Raw genomic sequence first — 26,453 nt, forward strand, 5'->3', positions numbered from 1 at the left:
TATAAAGCCTGAGGGTAATTCCTAGCTCTGAAGATTCAAGTTGTCTGTACATAATTTCAGTGTTAATTAGCATTTCTCCACTTCCTTGAAGCATTAAACAAGTAAGTAATAAAGGTGAATAAGTTTTCTTTTTTCCTGAAAGAAGCTTTTTGGTTTTATATTAGATGGTATGTTGTATGCTCTAAAATTTAGGAAAGTTGTAAGGTTATTTGTGCCTCATTAATAAATTGTGAAATTTATTAATGAAAGTGTCATTAATAAATTGTGAAATTTATTAATGAAAATGTCATTAATAAATTGTGAAATTTATTAATGAAAGTGAATTAGCTTTCTTTGATACTTCATTTTTTTTCCCCTTCCAGATAAAACCTATGTAGAGAGACATTGTTGCCTAGTGGTTAAGACAACAACCTTGGAGCCAGAATACTTGGGTTTCAATCCCAGTTCTGCAGTTTATTAGCTGTGTGACTTCGGGCAAGTTACTTAACTGTTCCATGCTTCAATTCTCTTGTTTATAAAGAGAACATAGCATGTAAACATGGATAGATTTATGAACTTTAAATGAAAATTTGACCTTCCAGAGGATACTGGAGGATATTTTCTCTTGTTGCCGAAAGAAGAGAATGCATTTTCAAAATTGTGAGAGTAACTGAAAATTGGAACATGTGTTGGGCTAGATTAAAAGGCTCAAAGCAAGTAGAGTCTGTGAAGGCAAGAACTGTAGAGAGTACACCAGCCTTGGTCATTAAGTCCGTTCTCATGACATCTCTACTCTTGGGTTCTAGTGCCTGCACTGTCACCAGGCAGTTCCATGATCGTGACAGATTACATAATCTTTTTGTGCCTCAGTTTCATCAGCCCCTTCACTTAGAAAAATACCTATCCTACAGAAAAATACCTTTCCTGCCTCTATCTTATAGGCCTTCTGTGATGTTGAAATGAAATAGATAGTATATGTGTGTAGAGTACTTTGAAAACTGTATGTAGCTATAAAATATAAGATGGCAGTAATTATTCTTCTTTTTGCTTCTTTTCAAATCTCTTAATCTTCCTCTTGATCCCAACACTGAATGAACAGCGGTTCTTCTCAGTTAGGTCTCTCTCCCACCCTACATAAGCCTCAACCCGCTTTTCTTCTTCTAACTCAGTCATGTGCCTTTCACTCTGTCTTGGCTTGTTGATTAACTGTTTTCTTTGTTCTCTTCTCTGCCAGCAGTAGATATTCATATATTTATCTGCCAAACCAGCAGCTTCTTTAAAATTCCCTTTGCTTGAAGAGCTTTGTAGTAATAACTGCTCAAGTAGGATCTTTTCAAGAACTGGTTGAAGGTATAAAAGGAGGTTAAAAGGTATAAATTAGGATAGGTTAGGAAGTCAATCTCATTAATAATTTTTAAAATAGCCACTATTTTAGAAATATCTGTCATCAACTAAACACCATTTATGATGACTTTGACGTCGTATCAGCCTTGGTTTATATTTGGTCTTAACAGTATTCTTTTATATCGGGCCTTAAGTTAATTAGCTTCAAGTGTAGGTAGTCAGGTAATATAGAAGCATGACAGACCTGAGTTTAAGTGCTGGTTTTGTCACTTAAAAGTTGTAAAATTAGGGCAAGTTAATTTTTTACGCTTCACTTTCCTCATACATAAAAGTAGATACATGACCACCTCAGCAGCTTTTTGGTCAGTATTAAATAAAAACACCTAAGATAGGCTTGGCATACAATAGGTGTTTTAACAAGTGTTAGTTTTCTTTCCCTATCAGTGTGGGATTAAAATAGATGTACTATTTACTTACATATGTTGTTTGTTTTCTTTTTTTTTTTTTTTCCAGAACTATTCCATGGCAGTATATCTTGTAAAACAGTTGTCCTCAACAGTTCTTCTTCAGAGGTTACGAGCAAAGGGAATAAGGAATCCGGATCATTCTAGAGCTTTAAGTACGTATGATAAACTTATTTCATTTATGTAGCTGAAATACTTTGTTATAGGTTAGAAGACTATTGTCTCAACTCAAGAAATTTTAGGGTTTGTCCTTTACTAGAGTCTGTCATACAGGATTGAAAACACTGAACCTTTTCTGTGAGTTAGGGTAAAACAAGACCTGAGAGTAGTTTTAATAGCTTTGTCATGACCTATATTTTATTGATCCTAAAATTAACTTGTATAGCCAATACATGAACATGGAAGAATATTTTACTAAAGCTTCATAAAATAGATAATTAGTTAAGGAATTCTAGAAGATGGAAGAGAAACTTGGTATATATTTCAAGAGAGTTATTTTAGACTGCAGATTATCTAGAAAAACACAACCTAGCATTAACGAAGTATAAAGAAAGTCAGTAGGGTGGTATAAGTAATAATGAAGTGCGTTCTGCTATTAATCAGTCATACGACCTTGGCCAAGTCACTCTACTCTGAGTCTCATACTCCTCATCTGTTGAGAGGTTTGGACCAGGTGACTTCTAAAGTATCTCCCAAGTCTGGGTTCATAGATGGGGATTACTGGATGGTTCATTTTGACATGTTGAATTTGAGACCTAGTTAGGTCTTCAAATAGACTATTTTGGTCTCAGTTTTTTTTTTTTTTTGTTTGTTTGTTTTTTAATTGTACTTTAGGTGAAGGTTTACAGAACAAATAGTTTCTCATTAAACAGTCAGTACACATATTGTTTTATGACGTTGGTTAACAATCTGGCCTCAGTTTTTGAGAGTTAAGGCCAGAGGTCAGTGGCCTTTCCAAAGAGGTGAACTAAGTTCTGCCTTCATTCTCTTTTTTGTATTCTTCATGGATGGATTTAGGGGTGAGGACTGGACACATAGGGAACAAAGCTTTTACAGGCAGGGGTTAGATAGCTTCCCTTTAAGTATCCTTGATGTGAGTTGGTTAATGAAGCCCACTGTCAGATTTGTACTTAGGAACACTCTGGTGGAAAGAACTAAGATAATAAGGTCAGCTTTTCTCTCACTTCCCTTTGGAGCATAGCTTTTATCTTTTTCTGTAACCTGTTTCTCTGTCAGAGTAAAAGATCCTTCTACCTCTGAGTATCAATATGCAGATCATCATAATATTGATAGCTCATTGAAGGATTTTTCTGTATTAAAAGGGCTTTTTTAAAAAATGCAAATAATCCAGAGTCAGAGGCAGCACACCTTTGGCTAATGCCTCTGTAGCCATTCCTTGCCAGCCTAGAATGACAGCACTGGCTAGGCCTGGAGGAGTGGAGGCACCGTCTGGCAGGCAGGGAGAAGGAGACAGTGGAGCTCCTGAGAACGGAAAAGGGATAGCGATCTCCCTGAAGGAGAGTGCAAGTGAAGAACTTCATTTTTTACTATCTTGCTGAAGTCCGTTCCTGGTCGTTCCACTGAGAATCTTCATATATTTGTCATATAGTGCTAGATCTAATCAGAAAGCATTATGGAGTTATGTGAGCCTTTGTAGGAAAGGGGATACCAAGAAATAAGGCAAATAAAGCTGTTATATTACAGAATAATAATAATAATGCAAACTGTCTTTGCTCAGTTAACGATTCTCCACTTGTAGTTATAGCACCACCTGGAGGGAGAGTGGGAAGATGAGCCTGGAATTTTATTTTCTCCAAGGAACCACTCTTAGCCACTGTTAAGTAGCAAACGTTATTTATTTCAACTCTGATACAGTGCTGGAGGTGGAGAAAGTAGCTGATTGGGTGGGATTTTTGTGACAATTTATGTCTTGTCTTAATTATTGGGCTTGGGTACCAATGAAACATTATTTTGGATCCTGCCCAAAAGAAATCTGTTGTAATTGATTCCACACAGAGATTGTTTACCTTTGTTGTTGTTGTTGTTGTTAGTTGCCGTTGAGTCGATTCCAACTCGTGACGACACCATGTGTTACAGAATACAACTGCCCCATAGAGCTCTCTTGGCTGTAATGTTAATGGAAGCAGAATACCAGCCCTTTCGTAGTACTGCTGGGTGTTTACCTTTATAGTTAAAGTTATCTAAAGTTTAAAGTTATATAAAGAAATAACTTTCCCAACAAATTAATTGTGTAATTAAAAGATTGTTTAAAACAGCTTGACAGAAAAAAGTGTTGTCAGGTATCCCAGATATTTTTTAAAGAATCAATTTATCTACCTATAGATTTATTGTAAGTCATTCTTAGTCTTATAAATTCTGCTGGCAAAGTTTTATTAGTCAAGTCAGGTACTATTATGTTCTTGAAAGAATAAAGTAGATAGTATTTAGACTTTTTACTAAGTTGGAAATTCATTTCTCTGATTCATTTGATTTAGTGGATTTTTGTCTTGTGGCGTCTGCCTTTTATGTACAGTTGTTTTCAGCATCCCTTCCTTGTCTTTTACCAACTCCTGGTCGGATTCTCCCCCCACCCCACCCCACTCAGCAGTTGCTTCAAGCCTTGGCTATACTTTACTCAAACACTGTCTCCATTCCCAGCACACTGTCAGTGAAAGAAAATTGGGTTACCAGATGTGAATTCTCTAAACTGCCTGTTTCTTCTCCAGGCTTACTGCCACTGTAACTGCCTTTCAACTTGTCTACATTTGTGCTCATCCTCTCTTTATTCCCTTCAGTCTCCCAGGTGTACATGTCCCTTTTCCTGCCTAAGGTTAATCTTTTATTCATTTATTTTACTCATTCAGGAAATTATATTAAGAGTCCATGGTGTTCCAGGCACTGGAGAATGTATCGTTAAGCAAGGGACACAGCAATTCTCCATCCCCCAAAAGCTTGCAGTCTGGTGGGAAAGACAGATGTTAAATAATTGCACAAGTTATGAATGAATTACAGTTGTAATGTGCCATGAAGAAGAAAGACAGTGACCTCTGTGGAGATACAACAGGGGAACATAGTCCTTTCTGATGATGTGATGTTTAAGACAAGATTATAAGGACAAAGAGGAGTTAAGCCCCAGATGGGAAGGGAAGTATGCCAAGAGGGAACGCCAGTGGTACTGGAGCAGAGAGAGTGAAGGGGAGAGTGGCCAGAGAGATACACACAGGGCAAATTCATACAGAAGATAGAAAGCCGATAAAGGATTTTAAGCAGAGGAGTGATATCATCAGATTTGGACAATAAAAAGATCATTTTGAGGACTAAATTGAGGTGGGGCCAGGCTGATGCAGTTAAGACCAGTTAAGAACCTGTTGCAGTAGTCCAAGCAAGAGATAATTTTGTTTTGGGCTAAGGGGATAATGATGGAAGTAGAATTGATGGATTTGAGAAGTATTGTAGGGGTAGAAATGGTGATTGATTACATGTGAGAAGTGAAGAAAAAGGAGAAGTCAAAGATGAGTTCTAGGCTTGTTACTTAAAGCACCAGGTTATGTGGTGATGCTGTTTACTGCAATGGAAAACAGTGTTGAAAAGATCAGGTTGCAGGGGAAAGATCAGAGTACAGTCTTAGATTTGTGGTGTTCGAGATGCCTGTGGGACATACAGGTGGAGATGCTCGGTACACAGCATTATGAGACCTGGCTGCCTCATTTTTCTGCTCTTTGTCCTGTTTTCAGTTCCTCCCTCTCTGGGAGGAACTGTCTAACTTCCCTGTCAAGTCTCTCTTCATCCTTTGAAAAAGGAAAGCAAGCTCCTCTGTAGCTACAGTTCTGTGTTTCTCCTATTGTTCTCATCCTAGTTTGTTGAAAGAGGAGTCTACTTGCTCCTTCTACCTCCTCACCGTAACCCATTGTGATCTGTCTTTAACCCCCATCATTCCACTAAACTGCTCTGGCAGATGTCACCAGTGATATCCTGATTGTCACGTGTATACCTTTTCTGTATTCATCTTGGATACTTTCGCCTCATTTGATACCAGCCACTTTCTCCTTGAAATTTTCCCCTCCCCTCTTCTCAGATCATTTCTTTCCAGTAACTTACCTTCAATGGATTCTCTTAAGGAAAGCATCCTAAATGTTGGTGTTTCCTGGGGGGGTTCCATCCTTGACCCACTGCATACTTCCTGTGTAGACAATCACATTCCAGTTTCTTGGTTTAAACTAACACCAACTCACAGATATGTATCTTCATCCCAGAATTTCAGACTTACATAGCTAACTGCCTTCACCTGAATTGGTTCTTCAAATTCAGTTATTTAAAATTGAACTCACCAAGTCCTATCAAACTTACACCGTAAATGTTTCTCAAATCTGTCTTCTCTATATCCCTACCATCACTGCCCTGGTTTGAGCCCTTACATCCTGCCTTTATTTTTAAAATCTATTTTAAATAATCTTCCTCTTCTTTCTTGACCCCTCTATATGTCTCTCCACTGGTAGTAACCTAAGTGAAATAAAAACTCCCACTTTCTTAACATGACATATAAAGCAACTTGTGCAAATGATTTCTAAAACCAACGACCCAGAGTTAGGCCAGACTTCACAGGTTAAGGGCACACTTCTCCACAAGACTGCTCTCACTTCAGACACGAGCGACAATTCAGGGGTTCCTAGGCCACCCTCATTTCTGACCAGCTGGCTGCAGATTCAAGGATTGCCACTACCCCCTCATGTTTGATAATTTTCTGGAACTCCCAGAACTCAGGAAAGCCACTATTTACATTTATATTACAGTTATACTTTTTATTATAGGGAAAGGATACAGATCAGAACCAGCCAAAGGGAGAGACGCATAGAATGAGGTCTGGGAAGTCCAAAATCTGAAGCTTCCCTTGTTCTCAGGAATGCATCACTCTCCTGGCATATCAGTGCGTGATAATATTCAAAATATTATCAACTAGGGAAGCTCACCCAAGCTTTGATGCGCAGAGTTTTCATTGGAGTTTCATTACGTAGGTATGGTTGATTGAATTACTGGCCACGTGATTGAATTCCATCTCTAGCCCCCTCCCCAAGGTTGAGCTTATATTACACCTTTCAAAGGGCCAAACCACTAATCACATGGTTGGACTTCTGCCATGGGCAGCCCCTATACTGAGCCATCTTTCTAGCATAAACTGTCAGGTGTGGTCTAGGGGTCCCACCATGAATAGCAAAGACACTTAAATTATTTGGGAAATTCTGAGAACTTAAAGGTTACCTCCCAGGAACTGAAGACAAAGGTGCAAATTCTTTATTGCACAAGTGTCTAGCTGTAACTTTATTATAGGTCATATAATAAAATACTGTTACTGCTGCAAATCCAGATGACTTCCCATGTGGTGTTTATTACAGCAGGATAAACATTATGTGTCTGTTTTTAATTTTTATTCTCTTGCTCACAGAAGACAAGTACTTTTATTTCAGTTATTTTTTTCCATTCTTTCTTGTGATCAGATTTAGTGTAGTTCTATCTATTTTCCTTCCTTCTTCCCTTCTGATCATATTTATTGAAGTATAATTTACAAGCAGTCAGAATTCACCCTTTTTTAGTGTACAGTTTGATGAGTTTGTCAAATGTATGCAATCATGAAGCACTACCACAATCATGATAGAGAACATTTGGTTTTACCCCCAAGAAATTCTCTTGTGGCTCTTTGCAGTCAGTCCCATCCCTTACCCCCAATTCCTGTAACCATTTATGTGATTTCTATATCTGTAGTTTTACCTTTTACAGAATGTCAGAGAAATGGAATCCTACAGTATCGTATTTTTACAGAAATAGTGTGCATGTTATATGTTTTTTTGTTAGCTGCCACTTACCCTCCTACATGCCCCCACCCCCAGGTATCTTCATAAGTGCACTATGATAATTTTTTTATGTGTTGCTGTAAAAAAATCAGCATGGTGTTCTTATGAATGTAACTCGACGGGGAGGTGCAGTTGGAAAAAAACATACAACATGCACGTTATTTGTGTAAAAATACGGTATATAGCCTTTTGTGTCTGACTTCTGTCACCTAGTATAATGCTTTTTAGGTTCATCCATGTAGTTTCATGTATGAGTAACTTGTTCCTTTTCGTTGCTGAGTAGTATTCCATTTATTTGTAGCATAATTTGTGTATCCATTTATCAGTTGATGCATATTTGGATTGTTTCCAGTTTTGAGTTATGAATAAATCTGCTATAAACAATCGCAGTTTGCATATGGGCATCACATTTTTGTGGACATATGTTTACATTTATCTTGGGTAAATACCTAGGAGTGGGATTGCTGGGTCATATGGTAGTTTTCTAGAAAACAGTTTGACAGTTTCTTAAAAAGTGACTGTGCCATTTTTTCATTCCCACCAAGAATGTATGAGATTCCCAGTTGCTCCATATCCTCAGTAGCGCTTGGCATTGTCAGGCGGTTTTGATTTTAGCCATTCTGGTTAGTGTGTAGCGGAATCTCATTGTAGTTTTAATTTGCATTTTCCTAATGACTAAATAGGAAAAATGTAAATTAAATGACTGACTATGTTAAACATCTTTTCATGTGCTTATTTGCCATCCTTATAGCTTCTTTGGTGAAGTGTCTGTTCAAATCTTTTGCCCATTTTTAAAATTGAGTTGTTTATCTTATATTAAGTTGTGAGAGTTCTTTATATATTCTAGATACAAGTCCTTTAACAGATGTGTTTTTGCCAATTTTTTCTCCCACTTCATGGCCTGCCTCTTCATTTTCTTATCAGGGTCTTGATTTATATTTTAATTTCGATGATGTTTGCTTTATCAGTTTTTTTTTCCTTTTACAGTTTACGCTTTTTGCATACTAAGAAATCTTTGCCTAATCTGAGGTCAAAAAAAACATTTTCTTCTAGAAGGTTTATTGTTTTAGCTCTTAGATTTAGGTCTACCGTCCATTTTGAGGTAATTTTTGTATATGGTGCAAGGTAAGGGTAGAGGTTCTTAACCCGCCGCCCCCACGCACGCACAGATATCCAGTTTTTCCACATCATTTGTTAAAAAGACTACCTTTTCACCCATTTAATTACCTTGGCGCCTTTGTCAAACACCAACTGACCATAGATGTATGAGTCTATTCCTGGGCCATTGATTGATGTCTATTCTTATGCCAATATCAGAGTCTTGATTACTATAGCTTGTGATAGTAAGTCTTGAAATCAGGTAGTATGAGTCCACAAACCTTAATTTTCTTTTTCAAATAAAGACAACTTTAAAAAACCTGCAGCTAATAGCATAGTTAAGAGTGAAAGACTTGAATGTTTTACCCTACGATCGGGAACAAGGCAAGGATATCTGCTCTCACTACTTCTGTTCAGCACTTAGCACAATAAGACCAAAAAAAAAAAAAATTCATACACATTAGAAATGAATAAATAATATTGTCTTTATTTGCAGATGGCATTATTGGGAAAAATCCCAAAGAATCTACAAAAATGCTACTAGAACTACTACATGAGTTTAGCAAGGTTACAGAATACGTGGTCAGTATACAAATACCAATTGTATTTATACTAGCAGTGAACAATTGGAAATTGAAATTCAAAAAACAAGATAATTTTACAGAAACACCCAAAAATATGAAATACTTAGGAATGCATCTCATGAAATATGTGCATGATTTGTATGCTGAAAACTGTGAAGCATTGCTGAGAGAAATTAAAAGAAGACCTAGATAGGTGGAGAGATATGCCATATTAATGGATTAGAAGACTTAAAATTGCTAATATATCAGTGCTTTCCAAATTGATCTATAGATTGCATATAATCCTAATCTAGATCGCAGCAGATTTTTTAAAATAGAAACTGATAAGCTGATTCTAAAATAATTTCAGAAAGTTCTCCTCACGCTGAAGAGAAAATGAACATACAAATCACATTTATTTTTAAGTAACAACAGCTAATATTTATAGAATATTTTACATGTTACTTAACTAAGGCACGTAACTAGTAAGAGACTGAATGGAGATTCAGACCTAGGCTAGCTCTAGAACTAGAGCCTGTGCTCTTAACCACTAGTTTATGTTGCTTCTCCTATTTCGATTTCTATTCTAAGTACTGTACACTGAACTTCGTTTTGCATAAGGCTGATATCATGATGTATGTTATTGCTTCATTTAAGTGAAACTTTCAATAGACAAAGCCCAAATTCAGTTACTGTTCCCATTGCTGTGTGTGTGGGAGGGTGCTGGTGGGGTGGTTGGTGAAGGCAGGCAGAATGGTTAGTAATCACATTAGAATTCTGTTTTCATGTTTATTTTGTATGGCAATTATGTGTTGCCTTTAGTACAATACATTATTCTTTAAAAAGTGTCTGTACAAGAAAGGATTGATTAAGATTAGGTCTGTAATGGCACAAAGGCATACTTTTCATAACTTAAACATATGGTGTTAATTAGCATAAGTGATGTAATCACTATATTTTTTCAAAATAAAAACCAGGGGTTTTATGCATTTTCAGATGTGAGAGGCAGTCTGTGAAATATATAGATTTTGAAAATTTGGAATTTCCAGGCCATTAAATGATTTGTGGTGGGGGTTCTGGCATCAGAATCACATTTGAGCCTTCTTAAAAACTACACACTGGTGTCCCTCTTCCTCATTCTGATTCATTGGGCACAATTATAAAGCTCTGTGGGGTAATTCTGATATGCACCTTAGATGAGAACCACTGATTTATGGAAGCAATTGGCTAGAAGATCAAGATCTGGACCATCTCAGAAATTTCAGCAGTATGGTCCCCATATTCATTAAAGGCACAATTCTTAATTTTCATGAATGGTTATCAGCACAACAGACATCTAACTGAAATCATTCTTTCTTATCAGTACTTTTCTCTCTTCCAGTTTTCTGCTTTCTACTGTATGTTACCTATCTGGTCACACTTAGTTGTGCCACACCTCTGAAATTCCATGATTCATTATGTACACAACCACTTTACTGGGGCCCCCTATACAATATAGACTTTAAAGTAATTGTGGAGTACTCTCTGAAAGTATTGGACTATTACATTTAGGCATTTCCAGTCTTATAATGTTTTGTGGATGGAGGTTTTCAGGTTTCCAAATGAGGGGTATAAATGGCCTCGTTATATTAGACTGAAGGAGAGTAATGGAACAGTCATTAAAAGATAAAATTGCTAATGCCTTCTCTCTTAGGAACCATAAGAAGTTGAAACTGAAAAGACAGATTATCTAGTATGAATTTCTATTTTACTGTAAGTGAAATTAAGCTCAGAGAGGTGGATTGCCTTGCTCAAGATAACACTGTTAGTTTATAGGTAAATAAATGTAGAACTCAAATAGTTGTTCTTGTTGTTAGGTGCCGTCAAGTTGATTCCAACTCATAGTGACCCCACATAAAACAGACGAAACACTGCCCAGTCCTGCACCATCCTCACAGTCATTGTTATGCTTGAGCCCATTGTTGTAGCCACTGTGCCAATCCATCTCATTGAGAGTCTTCCTCTTTTTTGCTAACCCTCTACTTTACCAAGCATGATGTCCTTCTCCAGGGACTGGTCCCTCCTGATAACATGTCCAAAGTAAGTGAGACGAAGTCTCTCCATCCTTGCTTCTAAGGAACACTCTGGCTGTACTTTTTCCAAGACAGATTTGTTCATTCTTCTGGCAGTCCATGGTATACTCAGTATTCTTCGCCAACACCGTAATTCAAAGGCAACAATTCTTTGGTTTTCCTTATTCATTGTCCAGGTTTCACATTCATATGAGGCAATTGAAAATACTATGGCTTGGGTCAGGCACACCTTAGTTTTCAAGGTGACATCTTTGCTTCTTAACACTTGAAAAAGGTCTTTTGCAGCAGATTTGCCCAGTGCAATACATTGTTTGATTTCTTAACTGCTGCTTCTGTGGGCATTGATTGTGGATCCAAGTAAAATGAAATCCTTGACTTCAGTCTTTTCTCAGTTTATCATGATGTTGCGTATTGATCCAGTTATGAGGATTTTTGTTTTCTTTATGTTGAGGTGAAACCCATACTGAAGGCTGTGGTCTTTGATCTTCATCAGTAAGTGCTTCAAGTCTTCACTTTCAGCAAGGTTGTGTCATCTGCATATCACACGTTGTTAATGAATCATCCTCCAATCCTGATGTCATGTTCTTCCTCAAGTAGTTCAGCTTCTCAGATTATTTGCTCAGCATACATGTTGAACAAGTAGGGTGAGAGGATACAACCCTGACGCACACCTTTCCTGGCTTTAAACCACGCTGCATCCTCTTGTTCTGTTCAGATGACTGCCTTTTGGTCCATGTACAGGTTTCTTATGAGCACAATTAAGTATTCTGGAATTCCTGTTCTTCACAATGTTGTCCATAATTTAGTAGGATCCACACAGTCCAATGCCTTTGCATAGTCAATAAAACACAGGTAAACATCTTTTTGGTATTCCCTACTTTCAGCCAACATCCGTCTGACGTCAGCAATGATATCCCTTGTTCCACATCCTCTCCTGAAACCTCCTTGAATTTCTTGTCAGTTCCCTATCGATGTACTGCTGCAACCGCTTTTGAATAATCTCCAGCAAAATTTCACTTGTGTGTGATGTTAATGATATGTTTGATAATTTCCGCATTCTATTGGATCACCTTTGTTTGGAATGGGCACAGATATGGATCTCTTCCAGTCAGCTGGCCAGGTAGCTGTGTTCCAAATTTCTTGGCATAGACCAGTGAGCACTTCCAGCACTGCATCCGTTTGTTGAAACATCTCAGTTGGTATTCCCTCAGTTCCTGGAGCCTTGTTTTATGCCAGTGCCTTCAGTGCAGCTTGGAGTTCTTCCTTCAGTACCATCAGTTCTTCATCATATGTTACCTTCTGAAATGATTGAATGTCAACCAGTTGTTTTTGGTACAGTGACTCTTTGTATTCCTCCCATCTTCTTTTGTTGCTTCCTGCATCGTTTAGTATTTTCCCCATAGAATCCTTCAGTATTGCAACTCGAGGCTTGACTTTTTTCTTCAGTTCTTTCAGCTTGAGAAATGCCCGGTGTGTTGTTCCCTTTTGGTTTTCTGATTCCAGGTCTTTGCACATGTCGTTATAATACTTTACTTTGTCTTCTCGAGCCCTTTGAAATCTTCTGTTCAGTTCCTTTACTTCACCATTTCTTCCATTTGTTTTAGTTGCTCTACATTCAAGAGCAAGTTTCAGAGTCTCTTCTGACATCCATTTTGGTCTTTTGTTTCTTTCCTATCTTTTTAATGACCTCTTGCTTTCTTCACATATGATGTCCTTGATGTCATTCCACAAGTCATCTGGTCTTCGGTCATTAGTATTAGTGCATCAAATCTGTTTTTGAGGTGATCTCTACATTCAGGTGGGATATACTCAGGGTTGTGCTTTGACTGTCGTGGACTTGTTTTAATTTTCTTCGGATTCATCTTGAACTTGCATGTGCGTAATTTGATGGTCTGTTCTGCAGTTGGCCCCTGGCCTTGTTCTGACTGATGATACTGAGCTTTTCCATCATCTCTTTCCACAGATGTGGTTGATTTGATTCCTGTGTATTCCATCTGGTGAGGTCCACATTATAGTCACTGTTTATGTTGTTGAAAAAAGATATTTGCAATGAAGAAGTTGTTAGTCTTACAGAATTCTATCATATGATCTCTGACATCATTCCTATCACCAAGGCCATATTTTCCAACTATAGATCCTTCTTCTATTCCAACTTTTGCATTTCAATCACCAGTAATTATCAATGCATCTTGATTGCATGTTTGATCAGTTTCAGACTGCAGAAGTTGGTAAAAATCTTCAGTTTCTTCATCTTTGGCCTTAGTGGTTGATGCGGAAATTTGAATAATAGTCTTATTAACTGGTCTTCCTTGTAGGCATGTGGATATTATCCTGTCAGTGACAGCGTTGTACTTCAGGATAGATCCTTGAAATGTTCATTTTGATGATGAATGTGACGCCATTCCTCTTCAATTTGTCATTCCCAGCCTAGTAAACCATATGATTGTCCGATTCAAAATGGCCAATACCAGTCCATTTCAGCTCAGTAATGCCTAGGATATCGATGTTTGTGTGTTCCATTTCATTTTTGACGACTTCCAATTTTCCTAGATTCATACTTCGTACATCCCATATTCCAATTATTAGTGGATGTTTGCAGCTGTTTCTTCTCATTTTGAGTCGTGCCACATCAGCAAATAATTATATGGGGGAAGAAAAGCAATTTAACTTTTTTTCTTTTTATAATTTGAAATTAGAATTAATATGTTTTACAGTAAATATCTTATTACCTGGACTTTGAAAAATTTATAAGTGCTATTTTATAGTTGCTGCTTATTAATTTCATTTAAAATAGAAGAGCCAAAATAATATTCGTCACAGTTTAAAATAAAGAATGTTTTTATCTAGTATCTTAGAATTAAAAAAAAAAAAAAATGGGGGCCGGGGGAGCCTGCCATCAGTTGAATATGTCAACCTGCTGTAGAAATTTCCTTTCTGTTACTGCAATGCAGTTTTTTGTTCCGTGGGTGAGAAATGGGAAGCTTACAGGAAATGTAGTCAACCCACAGATATACAATTGTTTCTCTTCCTTTGCTTATTGTAGAATGTATAGACCATATAATTGTTTTTATTCATCTATTCAATTGATTGGAAAATAATTGAGCAAATTGTCTTTTAGTTTTTTCTTACGATTTCTCATTTTAAGTTCCTCATTTTTTTAATGTTATATTAGTGATGTATCTTCAATAAACTTTTTCTGTTTATTTCTTTTTTCTTCAACGATGGTCAGTTAAAGAGAAATTGACTGCGGATCCAGACAGTGAAATAGCTACAACCAGCCTAAGGGTTTCTCTGCTATGTCCAGTAAGTGTTAAATAATACTTGTTTTCCAGAAGGTTTGGCATGAATTTCTTATTATTATTAGGTTATTTCCGGTATTTGAGAAAATCTGTTTACTTTTAAAATCTGCCCACCTTTCTCATAGTTTGTGAAAGTGGACATTATTATCTAGACATAGGGTTTAGAATCCATACAAGTCTATTAAAATTTTCTACCCTTAGTAAGACATATCTAAATATTGCCTGTGAATAATGACTATCCTGCTCAAGTGTAAAATCTCAAAATAAGGAATATTTATTAACTCTGTGTGTTTGATCTTTTAAAAAAACATCCTTCAGAATAAAAATCTGGCCATGATTACCCACACATTCAATTTAACCATTTTGCCCACATTGTCTGCGTTATAAGAATCTATTAGATAAAAACTATTCTGTTCAACTTGAATAATTGAGTTTGTTTTGCATACAAAAATAGCCTAGAAATATTTTTAAAGCAGAAAATGAGGTCAGAATCAATCACTTTTATGAAATAAATATAAGGCTTCAAGACTTACAAAATTATTACACTTACAGTAAAAAGGCCTTAAAACAATATTCTCTTGAGGTTTATTTCTTGACTAGTTTGGTATTAGATCTACCAATAGTAGAGGTGATGGTTGAATATGGCTTTCATACAGAAATATGTGAAAAGTAAATAGTAAAGTACTTCAACATTTTGATTACCTTTTGTTCTATAATTAATCAAATTAATCATGTCTAAATTGGGGGAAATTTGAAGAATGAGAGGGCACATCTGTTTCCTGATTAACTGGATTGTTCAGGTCTAATATTGAAGGCTTTCAATACTGAAGTCCTGTTTATCTGAGATGAAGTTACTATAATCTGAAAGAAACAAAGAATTTAAACAGAAATTAAATGTGTTATTTATCCTACATCCTAGTCTTTCATAGTTTGTAAAACTTTAAACACAATACGAAGAAGTCATTAGCTCTTGAATTTGTTTCTAATACTATAGTTTACATAGCTCTTTAAAAACAAATACACCGACCCACCTCGCATTTTTTTTTTTTTTTGGTAATAACTAAGATAATTCCTGTTTATTATAAAACTTTTGGAAGTTATAGAAAAAAATAAATAAGTTAATATAAACCACCAAATCCTATCATATTCTTTTATTCTTCCTGTATGTTTTCTCTGTATAGCCATTCTTTTCCTTAGGGAAAATATTTTAGCGCCAGGCCTTCTATAATTAAAGATTATTTAATTAAGTAACCAGATAAATGTTAAAGGACATTCTGTGTTGTAAAGGAAACTGGTACTTTGTAACATTTAGAAAGTGATTTATAGATCAGGAAGTGGAGGGTGGGAAGACTAAGGTTTTTTACAAAAATATATACTTATCCCACCATTTTCCCCCCAATCCTGATTTATCTCCCCCCAAACACACGCACGCACACACAGTTCTTTGGTACCCTGTTTCTTTATGAAACAGCAATTTAGAGAATATGATAAATTTAGACAAGTGTATAAGCTTTTGTCTTCCATTTAAATCACTGGAAGAAGTCTTGTTTTTCTTCAGTCCCATTTTAAAAGTACTTAGAGTTGTGCTAGTATATATAATGTTTATATTTAACATTCACAGGAAGCATTTATTCATATAAATAAACACTCCAGTATAAATACTGGAAATTTTTATTTGTGGAACTAGTCTTAAATTTTAAAGTCCACATGTTATTCTCTATATTATTAGAAAAAGTTGATCATACTTTGCTCTTTGAACTTCCTAATTTAGTGAATCAGCTTTTAATTTTTCTTCCTATGTCTCCTTGCTCCTCCTTTTTTCGTCCAACAGTTTTAGCAGTTTATTTTAAATTGACATCTGCTTTCAAGATTCACATTATAGAAAAAAAACAGCTATATGTATATAAAATCTGTAATAATTTGATGGGTTTCTCTTTGGCTAAAGGGACAGTCCCTTTACAGTTACCCTGGAACAGTGGGGCCATGTATTTTAGGTATGTTTTTACTCAAAAGTAAAATTTACTAGTGACAACTCATCTATATATCAAATTTATAGAATTATTTAAAAGATTCCCTTGAAAATATGTAAATAAGATGTCACACTATGCACTTGTCCTTGTTGAGATGTACAAATCTCAAAATAAATGAGTTTCTGTGCCATTAGCTAAAGGCAAAAAATAATTTAAAATGTTTTTGCTCTTAGGTGGGAATTTTTTGGTTCTGATTTATTGAAAGTAGAACCAGAAAGGATCTTTGAGAGACCGCTTTGTGAGATTCTCACAGGCCTGCAAATGCAAATAAAAATGACTTAGAGTCGGTGGGGGCGGGGGGCAGTTTGGATATTTATGAAATATTTATATTGTTATGAAATAGCTGTGAAGTGATTCTTAATATCACACTTCTCTTCCTTTCTTCTTACAAGGTAAAAAATACATACTTTATTGACTTTTTAAGGATCCTTTTGATATAAACTGGTTTAAACTTATCTCTGGGATGTTTCCTCTGTCTTGCAACATTATCAGTTAATACAGCTCAAATGTACTATAGTAGTAAGGTTAGTAGCATTAGAAAACATGTTTGGGAGTTGTTTTCAAAGTATTTATTTGGAAATGATGCAGATATCCATCACATCCTATAAAGGTAGAGGTGGGATTTGTAGTTACAAGATGAAGATGTTCAAAAGTCAGCTTCTCTTCTGATACCAAGTTAGAGAAAATCACTATCCATTTGTCAGGTAAATATTTAGAATTTAGTGATTTTTTAAAAATCGAGAATATGAGGAGGATTATCACATGATAGTTAATTTGTGGCTCTTTGAAAGGAGGCATGTGTGTGTGACAGCTAATAAACAGTGCATTTGAAAGCAAACTTTTGCCTCCATGTATCCATTTGTAAATGTCCTTTCTGTGCCATTCATGTTTCAGTATTCCTTAACAGCTCTGTAGGTCAGCTTGTCAGTGTGGCTGATCGTAAGGGTGTGAGAGTTGCTCCCTTGCCAAAAAGATATGAACTGACAACTGTAAATTATGAGGTTAAAAGTATGTGAACTGAAGGCATTTGGGGAATTTACTGCTTTTCAGAGTGTAAGTTCTACAGCCTATGGCTTAGATTCTGAGATAATCTTTCTTTCTTCCTAGCCACTGTCCTCATAAACCATTAGAAATAGCCTACTAGTTCTGCAGTGCATGAACCTTTTGTGCTGTTACCGTATTTGTCTAGAACTTTTAGCCCATGTTTCCTCTATTTAGTATTAGGGCAATAGCAAAAATACTCCTCAGTAGGAATTTGCACTTTACAGGTAAGTTAAGGTCTGACTTAAGATATAAAAATTTTGTACCAGCAACCAGATTGTTACTTGGAAAATATTTCTGGACTAACATAGTGTGTCCTGACTAATGGTACCTAGGGGGATTTTTCTGGTACACAAATGATTGTTTTTTTTTTTTGTGGGGGGTGGGGGGAGCTTTTCATCAGGAACATATATAAATTATAAAAATTAAATAGAGATGTGTGAGGGAATTGAGAGGCTGCCTGATACTGTGCGAGCATAGAAGAGTGACTGGGCAGAGGTTTGGGCAAGTCTCCTACTAGCTTACAAAGTGATTTAAAGCAAATATGTTTCTTTAATTAATAATAGATGACACACAATAGGTGTCAGGCACTGTACAGCAAGCATGTATATAATTTAATCCCCATCATTCTATGATGTAGGTGCTAGTTTTGCCCCCATTTCACAAAACCGAGTCTCGGAGTGACTAACATTCAGGATTTACAGAGTCAGTAAGTAATGGAGCCGGGATTTAAACCTAGATAGTTGTCTTAGTCATCTAGTGCTGCTGTAACAGAAATACCACAAGTGGATGGCTTTAACAAAGAGAAGTTTATTCTCTCACAGTCCAGTAGGCTATAAATCCAAATTCAGGGCATCACATCCAGGGAAAGGCTTTCTGTATCAGCTCTGGAGAAAGGTCCTTGTGATGCATCAGTCTTCCCTTGGTCTGGGAGAATCTCTGCACAGGAACCTCAGGTCTAAAGGATGTGCTCTGCTCCCAGCACTGCTTTCTTGGTGGTATGAGGTTCCCATGTGTCTCTGCTCTCTTCTCTCTTTTATATCTCAAAAGAGATTGACTTAAGACACTATCCAATGTTGTATGCCTTTTCAGTATAACTGCCGCTAATCCATTTTATTAGATCATAGTGATTAAATTTACAACACATAAGGAAATCATATCAGATTGTACAGTCATACTGTACTGGGAATTATGACCTAGCCAAGTTGATACACACAATTTTGGGGGGATGCAGTTCAGTCCCTGACAGTAGTCTAAGTCCAGAACTCAACTTGGTTACCTTGTAAAGTGCTGTATATGACCTGCACACCCTCTGTAAAATGGTGCTTTTTAGATCATTCAGTGTGCATAACCGAAGTCTTGTTGGTACACGAGACCATCTTCCTGCTATATAGCAGGTACCTTTGTACGTGCTGAGGGAAGGAGATGAGTGTGATACATTTCTAGTATACACACACATCAATAAATAGTGTAAGAAATGCTATCCTATGCAGGGGTAGAGGTGGGAGCATGGAGAAAGGAGCTATTCATTCTGTCTGGGAGGTCCCTCTTGTCCATACTTATAATACTGTAAACTGGCATCAGTTCCTTCTCATAAGTGTTTATAACACTTTGGGAGTCCTTTCTTATTCTTCATTCCTATGTCCGGTTAAAGTCAGGAGGAGGAAACAGTGTTACTTTAGAGATAGAAAAAGAGGCCCGGAAAAGTTAAGTGCCTTTCCTAGAGGCACAGTAAATCATTGGTACCAGAACAATAATTTAAGGCTGTAAATGACAGTTGAGTTCCTTAGTAGAGTAGGAAGTTGCACGTTTCCCTAAAATTCTTCTAGGCCAAGAATTTTTTCCTCTTTTTGTCCTTATTTAACTCACATCCTTTTTGAGCCTTTGTTTTTCAAGCTGGCAAACATGTAGAAAATCTTTTCCTGATATTTAGCAAATAATGTGATAATTGAAAGCAAATAACTTGTATGCTATAAGCCAGTGTGGACTGTGAGGTCACCACAGTGGTCATCTTGCTGTCCTGTTACGAGGTGTCCTCCAGGGCAAGGGTTGTGGTATGGCAGCTCCCTGTGCAGACCTCTTGGCAGCTTATCTGCCTTAGTGGGCCAAGGCTAGCAGCACAAGGACCCAAAGAAGGGGTGTGCATCACTCATAGGATACACCTGCTGGTGCAATGGCTGCTAACTGGAAGGTCGGCGGTTCGAACCCACTAGCCACTCCATGAGAGGAAAGACCTGGCAATCCACTCCCATAAAGATTTTAACCTAGGAAACCCTATGGGCAGCTCTGCTCTGTTCTTTAGGGTTGCTATGAGTTGGAATCAACTCGACAGCACACAATAACAACAGGATAGACTCAACCTTTTCAGCTTGGACAACATTTGCAGGGCAAGACAGGAAAGTCCCGTAACAAGCTAGAGATGCTAGAGGTCCAGGGATGTTTGCTAAGTTGCCTGTGATGGTGCCTAGTGAGAAAAGAAATATTTAATAAGACATTCCTTTTTTCCTTTCCCTAATCCCTGGTTAAGTGGCTCCTAACTTTTTTGGATCAGGGATTGCTCTAAGAATTTGGTGAAAGCAATATATCCAGAAAAATGCACACACTGACAAAATTTTATATAGAATTTCAAGGAGCTCCCTCCAAAAAGAAATTCTGTGAGTTGTGGATTAGAGTAAATAACCCTAATGTAGACTTTCCAGAGTTGTCATGTTTAATATCCAAAGAAATGCTGTAGTTTTTAAACCTGTAGTTGTGTTTCACAGAATGTGTGCTTAATGTTCTTCCACATTGATGCAAAGTAAACAGTATACTTCAAAGCAGAACATACGCACATTGTGTTTCAGGAAATTTTGACCAAAGTTTAAATTTTTGTTAACAATTGTCTAATATTTACTTTTCTTCCCCTCTTTTAAAGCTTGGTAAAATGCGGCTGACAATTCCATGTCGGGCCCTTACATGTTCTCATCTGCAGTGTTTTGATGCAACTCTTTATATTCAGATGAATGAGAAAAAACCAACCTGGGTTTGTCCTGTCTGTGATAAGAAGGCTCCGTATGAACACCTTATTATTGATGGGTATGTCACTTTAAAGTATTTCCTTGTACCTTGAAATGACCATCTGTTATCTGGGTTTATTACCCATCAGGTTTGATATAAAAATATTAGTACTATTTTCTAAGTTATGTATTTTTAGAATTCTCGTGATTCTAGAAATCAGTATTTTCAAAGTTAAGTAACCTGTGAGTATTTTTTCACTTTTTAACTCGATGTCTCTCGTTTTGCAGATGCATACTTCACTGTTAGTACCTTCTAATGTTTAAAGCACCAGTGGTTCTAAGTGAGAGTATACTTAACTCCTTTTCCTAACATGAGTCCATCTATCCCCAGACATACAGAATATATTGGAGGAAGAATGAAAGAATTGTGAAACTATGGTTAACTTAAGCTCATCAGAAATTGGGCTTCTTTAATGGAAGTTAGCCTGTTTCTCAGATTAGATTGAGCTGTAGTCCTGGCCCATCCTACCTATTCTTCCACTGTAAGGGCTCCTGAGACTGATCAGAAGAGTGAATGGCAGCTTACTTTGTTTTTTTATTTCCTCTGAAGACATACTGGTCTTTTTCTTTCTTGTCCATCTACAGCATCACAATAATTGCTTATTTTTTTAATACTCCTGTGGTTTTTCTATCCTATCAGACATCATGGAATGTTCCTGTAAATTTCCCCCTACTCTTTAGCCTCCTTTTTGACACTGAACAAAGGTAACAAATTGTGATAAGGAGGATCTACTTAATATTTCCTGTATTCTCTAGTAAAACATTGAAGGCAACTTAGGTGTAATATTAGAGAAAACAGGAGTCTGTAGGTGCAGTACAAGAAATGGAATATATTTAGCAATGCAAGTATGGTCCACAATTTAGAAGATGTCAAAATTCTCATCCAAGAAATAAACACATAACTTAAATTCTCTATGTTTAATTTTTCAGTGATGACAGTGATCACGAATAAATCTGAACTGAATAGTAATATTTTACCAACTCTGTATATAGCTTTAGATTCCCCCTGATAGGGATTTTTTTCTTGTTATAAAAGATGTGTGAGGGAATTGAGAGGCTGCCTGATACTGTGCGAGCATAGAAGAGTGACTGGGCAGAGGTTTGGGCAAGTCTCCTACTAGCTTACAAAGTGATTTAAAGCAAATATGTTTCTTTAATTAATAATAGATGACACACAATAGGGGTGTGTGTGTGTGTGTGTGTGTGTGTGTGTGTGTGTGTGTGCGCGCGCGCGCGCGCAGAAAAATTGATCCTTTTAAGCACTTTTCTACTAGCCAAAAGGTTGGCTTTTCAGACTACTCAGAGGCACCTCAGAAGACAGGCCTGGTGACCTGCTTCGGAAGGGTCCCAGCCTTGAAAACCCGATGGGGTAGTTCTGCTCCGCACGCCCGGGGTCCTCACGAGGCAGAGTCGACTTGACAGCGGCTAACAACAGCAACAAAGGAAAAATTGTGTTGAATTTTCTGGGCTTTGTTTTTACATAATTGTGATTATATACTATTCATAATTTTTATCCTTTGGTTTAATTTAACATTATATCCCAAGAATTTTACTATTAATTTTATACAATCTTTGCAAATACCGGTTTTTAGTGTTTACGTGAAATCAAGGATACTTAACATTTGATTGACATTTTTTATATCTATTACTTCAGTTTATAAAGTAAGACGTACTAGTAAATAATCTGGAATATGAAAAAAGGTATAAATAAGAAAAATATCTATAATCTTTGAAACCCTCATTTTTCATGACCACATAATACTATATAAATGTACTATAACTATTTTCCTAGTCAGCATTAAATTTTGAGAATAAATATCACTTGTCTATTCTACTTTATTGTTCCTCATGTATATTTGTACAAAACATAGAAAGTATGAAGGCTTTCATATTTTGGTGAACATATTTTTGAACAAATTATGAACAGTAATAATTCTAACTTTTTTCATTTAAAATGTGATATTCAAAGGACAAATCATTTTTTATAGCTTGTTTATGGAAATCCTAAAATACTGTACAGATTGTGATGAAATACAGTTTAAGGAGGACGGCTCTTGGGCACCTATGAGATCGAAAAAGGAAGTACAGGAAGTTTCTGCCTCTTACAATGGAGTTGATGGTGAGTGTTACTTTTCCAGAAGGATGGTGCAATTTCCCTGATGTTGTAAAGCTTTGCTTTTTAATATTAAAATGCATAAAGTTTTTAAAAACACTGAGCAATTCATGAATACCTCAGTAACACTTACTGAATCATTGATTAAATATTCAGAAGTAGTAGGACTCCTTTTAAATTCACTTTTTTGCCAGCTTTAGATATTTTCTGATTTCGAAGTAGCATAATCTAACAAGTCATTTGTAAAGTCATGCTTTTGAAATGGTATCCTTTTAAATTTTTAATAGAGTTGATACTGAATAGTGAACATTCCTTTTTCGTTTGCATTTTTTCCCCTGGCTTTTAGTATGTTTTTGCTGAAAGGAGGCTAAGGCTTTTTAAAAATGTTACCATAGTATTTCTTAAGTATGTCAGGTACTGTCCAGATAAACGTATGTAATATACAGTCTCCACTTTCAAATTGCTTTTATTCTGAGGGGGACTTAAGACTTACATTTTGATTGTTTGCTCTCATTCAAAATGATTTTTCAAAAAAAATCCTTTAACAGACGATAACCAAATAGTAGTTTTAATTAAGCTTAGGGGAACAGAGCCAATTTTAATTTCTTTAGTCTCTGGCCCTAGCAATATTGTGAGTCAAAGCTGTAACTGATGAATTAATCCATAGGGACACTGAGAGAAGAAGTGAAGTCATAGGTGTTCTTTGCCTTGTGTTTTAATCACGCCCATGCAGGATGCTTGAGCTCCACGTTGGAGCATCAGGTGGCTTCTCACCACCAGTCCTCAAACAAAAATAAGAAAGTAGAGGTGATTGACCTAACCATAGATAGTTCATCTGATGAAGAGGAAGAAGAGCCGTCTGCCAAGAGGACCTGTCCTTCCCTATCTCCCACGTCACCACTCAATAATAAAGGGTAAGTGCTGAGACTGAAGGGGGAAACAAAAAGTTGTGCAAGTTAATTTGGCAATAGAGATTAAAAGACCTGCCAAATAAACTGATTATTCATGATTGTGAAACCTAACTTCGCAATCAAAGTATAGGTGGATTTTTCCCAGACATTCTTGAGGGATTGGGATAATGCATTAAAGGGGTCATTTGGGTACAGTGTTCGTCATACCAAAAGATGACTCTGGTACTCCAGCTTTGGTGTGCATCAGAATTACCTGGCGTGTTTATTAAAACATACATCACTCCTCCCTCCCCCTCTTCTGATGCAGGAGTAGTGACTGAGAAAATTTGTATTTCTAGTAAGTTCCCAGGCGATCCTGGTGCTGCATATAGGATTTAGAGCATTTACTCAAACTGGACAATGTATACTGTAAAATCAACCCTGTGTTGAGTTTTTCTCGCGGAAAGCAGAACATCAGATGAATGCTTTCAGTCTGCCTCTGGATCTGTATGAGGATGGAAATGAAGGAGGTCAGAGATGACTTTGGTTACAATGCACAATACTTTCTATTTGCAGACTTGTTTCCCATATTTTCTGTTAGTATCACATCAGTAATAATGCTTGGTTATGCTTCAGTTCAAGAAACACTAGTATTTAGTGTGTGTAAAACTCCCTGTGCTAGTTATGGATGATGATAAAATGAGCAAGTACAGTCCTAACCTTAAGGAGCTTAGCACCTTGTAGGTGTACTGTAACAAGTGTATAACTCTAGCCATACTCTAAAGCAGGCTGTTAGTCCCATGAGACACATCAGGGGTTCTCAGCAAAGAGTTCATGTTCTGCTGTGGCACAGTTTAGCACAATTGGGAATACCAGGGTAAATCTAGAAATAGATGTGCCCCTCTTTAGGTGTGTTATCAGTAAGATCACATGGCCTGTTGTAACTGAATAAGAGCCGTTCAGAAAATTTTCTGACTGACAGTAGTGCCTGAGGATAGAATGTACTTAAGGCTGAGAAGACAAGCCCATGGATGGCATTGTTACAGAGTTCCAGGTTCAGGAGGCAAAGTTGACATCAGACCAAGAGCAGGCATTTCCCTGCTGTTGGAGCCAAATCATTTTCAGTTTTGATATTGTATAATGAGATTAAAAGATCTTCTATTTGAATATGTTTGTAGTTACTTGAAAGATAAAATTGCAGCAATAAAATAGCACAGTTCCGATAGATGTAGTTTCTCACTTGTCAGGACATTGACCATTTCAGTAATCTACATAATATAATCAGTCATTATAAAAGTTGATATTTTTATTCTAGAGTAGCTCATCTCAACATAAACCAAAAAAACCAAACTTGTTGCCGTCATCGATTCCGACTCATAGCGACCCTATAGGACAAAGTAGAACTGCCCCATAGGGTTTCCAAGGAGTGCCTGGTGGATTTGAACTGCCAGCCTTTTGGTTAGCAGCCGTAGCTCTTAACCGCTGTGCCACCAGGGTTTCCTTCATCTCAGCATACTCTTGAAAAACAGAAATGAAGATTTTAAAATCAGTATTATTCTAAACAACATGAATGCTTAAACACTAATTCGTCTTTAAATCCTGCTCTCTGAACATCACCTCTGGTGAAAGCCTGCCTTGATGGTTGTTACCCAGCAAGCCTGGCCTTGTTATTACACCAACTTAATTTATTAATTTGAGTAGGAGCAAAAAAAAGCCAGATTATGTAAAGTTAACATAATTAGAACAACTATAAAATTTTGATTCTAAGATATTTTGTGTTTAATATCAAATCATTGTATGACCAAATACATATTGTCATCTGATTTTTTTTTAATGCCGTAATTGCAGTGTTAAAAGATGTTTCAGAAACTTCTGAGTGTATAAATACTTAATTTATGGGTTAGATGCATTATTATGCATGTTAGTTCTACTCTTTATAATACTAATAGTAATTTATGTATATATATAAACTATGCAATGTTTATGTATTTTTTTCTGACTTTTTTTCCTTAAAGGAAATGGTTGAGTGTTTTGAAATCTAATATTTCTTCTTTGAATATTTACTTTGCTGTTTTTCCAAATACAGCTCTATGTTCATTATGTTTGGAAAATGACATTAGTGGCATTAACTACTTCCTGAGCTTCCCAGGGACTACTTGAACCCAGATAGAGTGTTTGCAAATGCCAGGCCTTTCTTTCTCTGCTTTCAGATAAAAAACAGGAAACCTGAAAAGTGTATGTCATTTTTAGAAGTAAGGTAATGTCGTACTCAATACTCATGGCCATTGTACAGTAATGACTAGTCAATAACTGGAAAGATAAACCCAGCATACTGTTTTTGTTTATTGTACAGTGTAAAGATGGAAATGCATTTCAGGACATCACAACATTGAAAGAAAAGGTGCCATCTAGGAGTCAGAAAGAAGCAAACACCAGTAAATGTAAAACATTTTGCCATCTTTAGTCACTGAGTGTGCTTCTAGTTCAGTATTTCATCCAGAAATTTCCTATACTGTTTGGTATACTGAGATGTTTTCAAACACTAGCATTTCAACTGCTTTCTTCTTTCTTGTAATCCCTTAGGCATTGTCAGAGGAGCAGCTAATGGAAACTGGTACTTTTTATAGATGTAAGAGGTTTAATTAAAGTTTCCATTAG

The 26,453-nt window shown here is 36.5% G+C and overlaps 1 protein-coding gene across 4 annotated transcripts in view; it reads left to right on the top strand.

Annotated features, from left to right (window-relative positions):
- PIAS1 (protein inhibitor of activated STAT 1) overlaps window positions 1-26,453 on the top strand; it is a 123,571-nt gene that overhangs the window by 88,013 nt on the left and 9,105 nt on the right. For 3 of the 4 annotated variants that reach the window (XM_004374692.2, XM_023729755.1, XM_023729754.1), the window contains 5 exons: window positions 1,837-1,942; window positions 14,596-14,669; window positions 20,651-20,811; window positions 22,781-22,911; window positions 23,639-23,819. In XM_004374692.2, coding sequence (XP_004374749.1) covers window positions 1,837-1,942; window positions 14,596-14,669; window positions 20,651-20,811; window positions 22,781-22,911; window positions 23,639-23,819 — 653 coding nt within the window. Of the gene's footprint in view, window positions 1-1,836; window positions 1,943-14,595; window positions 14,670-20,650; window positions 20,812-22,780; window positions 22,912-23,638; window positions 23,820-26,148; window positions 26,237-26,453 lie in introns of all 4 variants that reach the window. The other variant, XM_023729756.1, reaches the window with a different exon arrangement.

Source organism: Trichechus manatus, unplaced genomic scaffold (genome assembly GCF_000243295.1).
Source record: "Trichechus manatus latirostris isolate Lorelei unplaced genomic scaffold, TriManLat1.0 scaffold00030, whole genome shotgun sequence".
Lineage (NCBI taxonomy): Eukaryota > Metazoa > Chordata > Mammalia > Sirenia > Trichechidae > Trichechus > Trichechus manatus.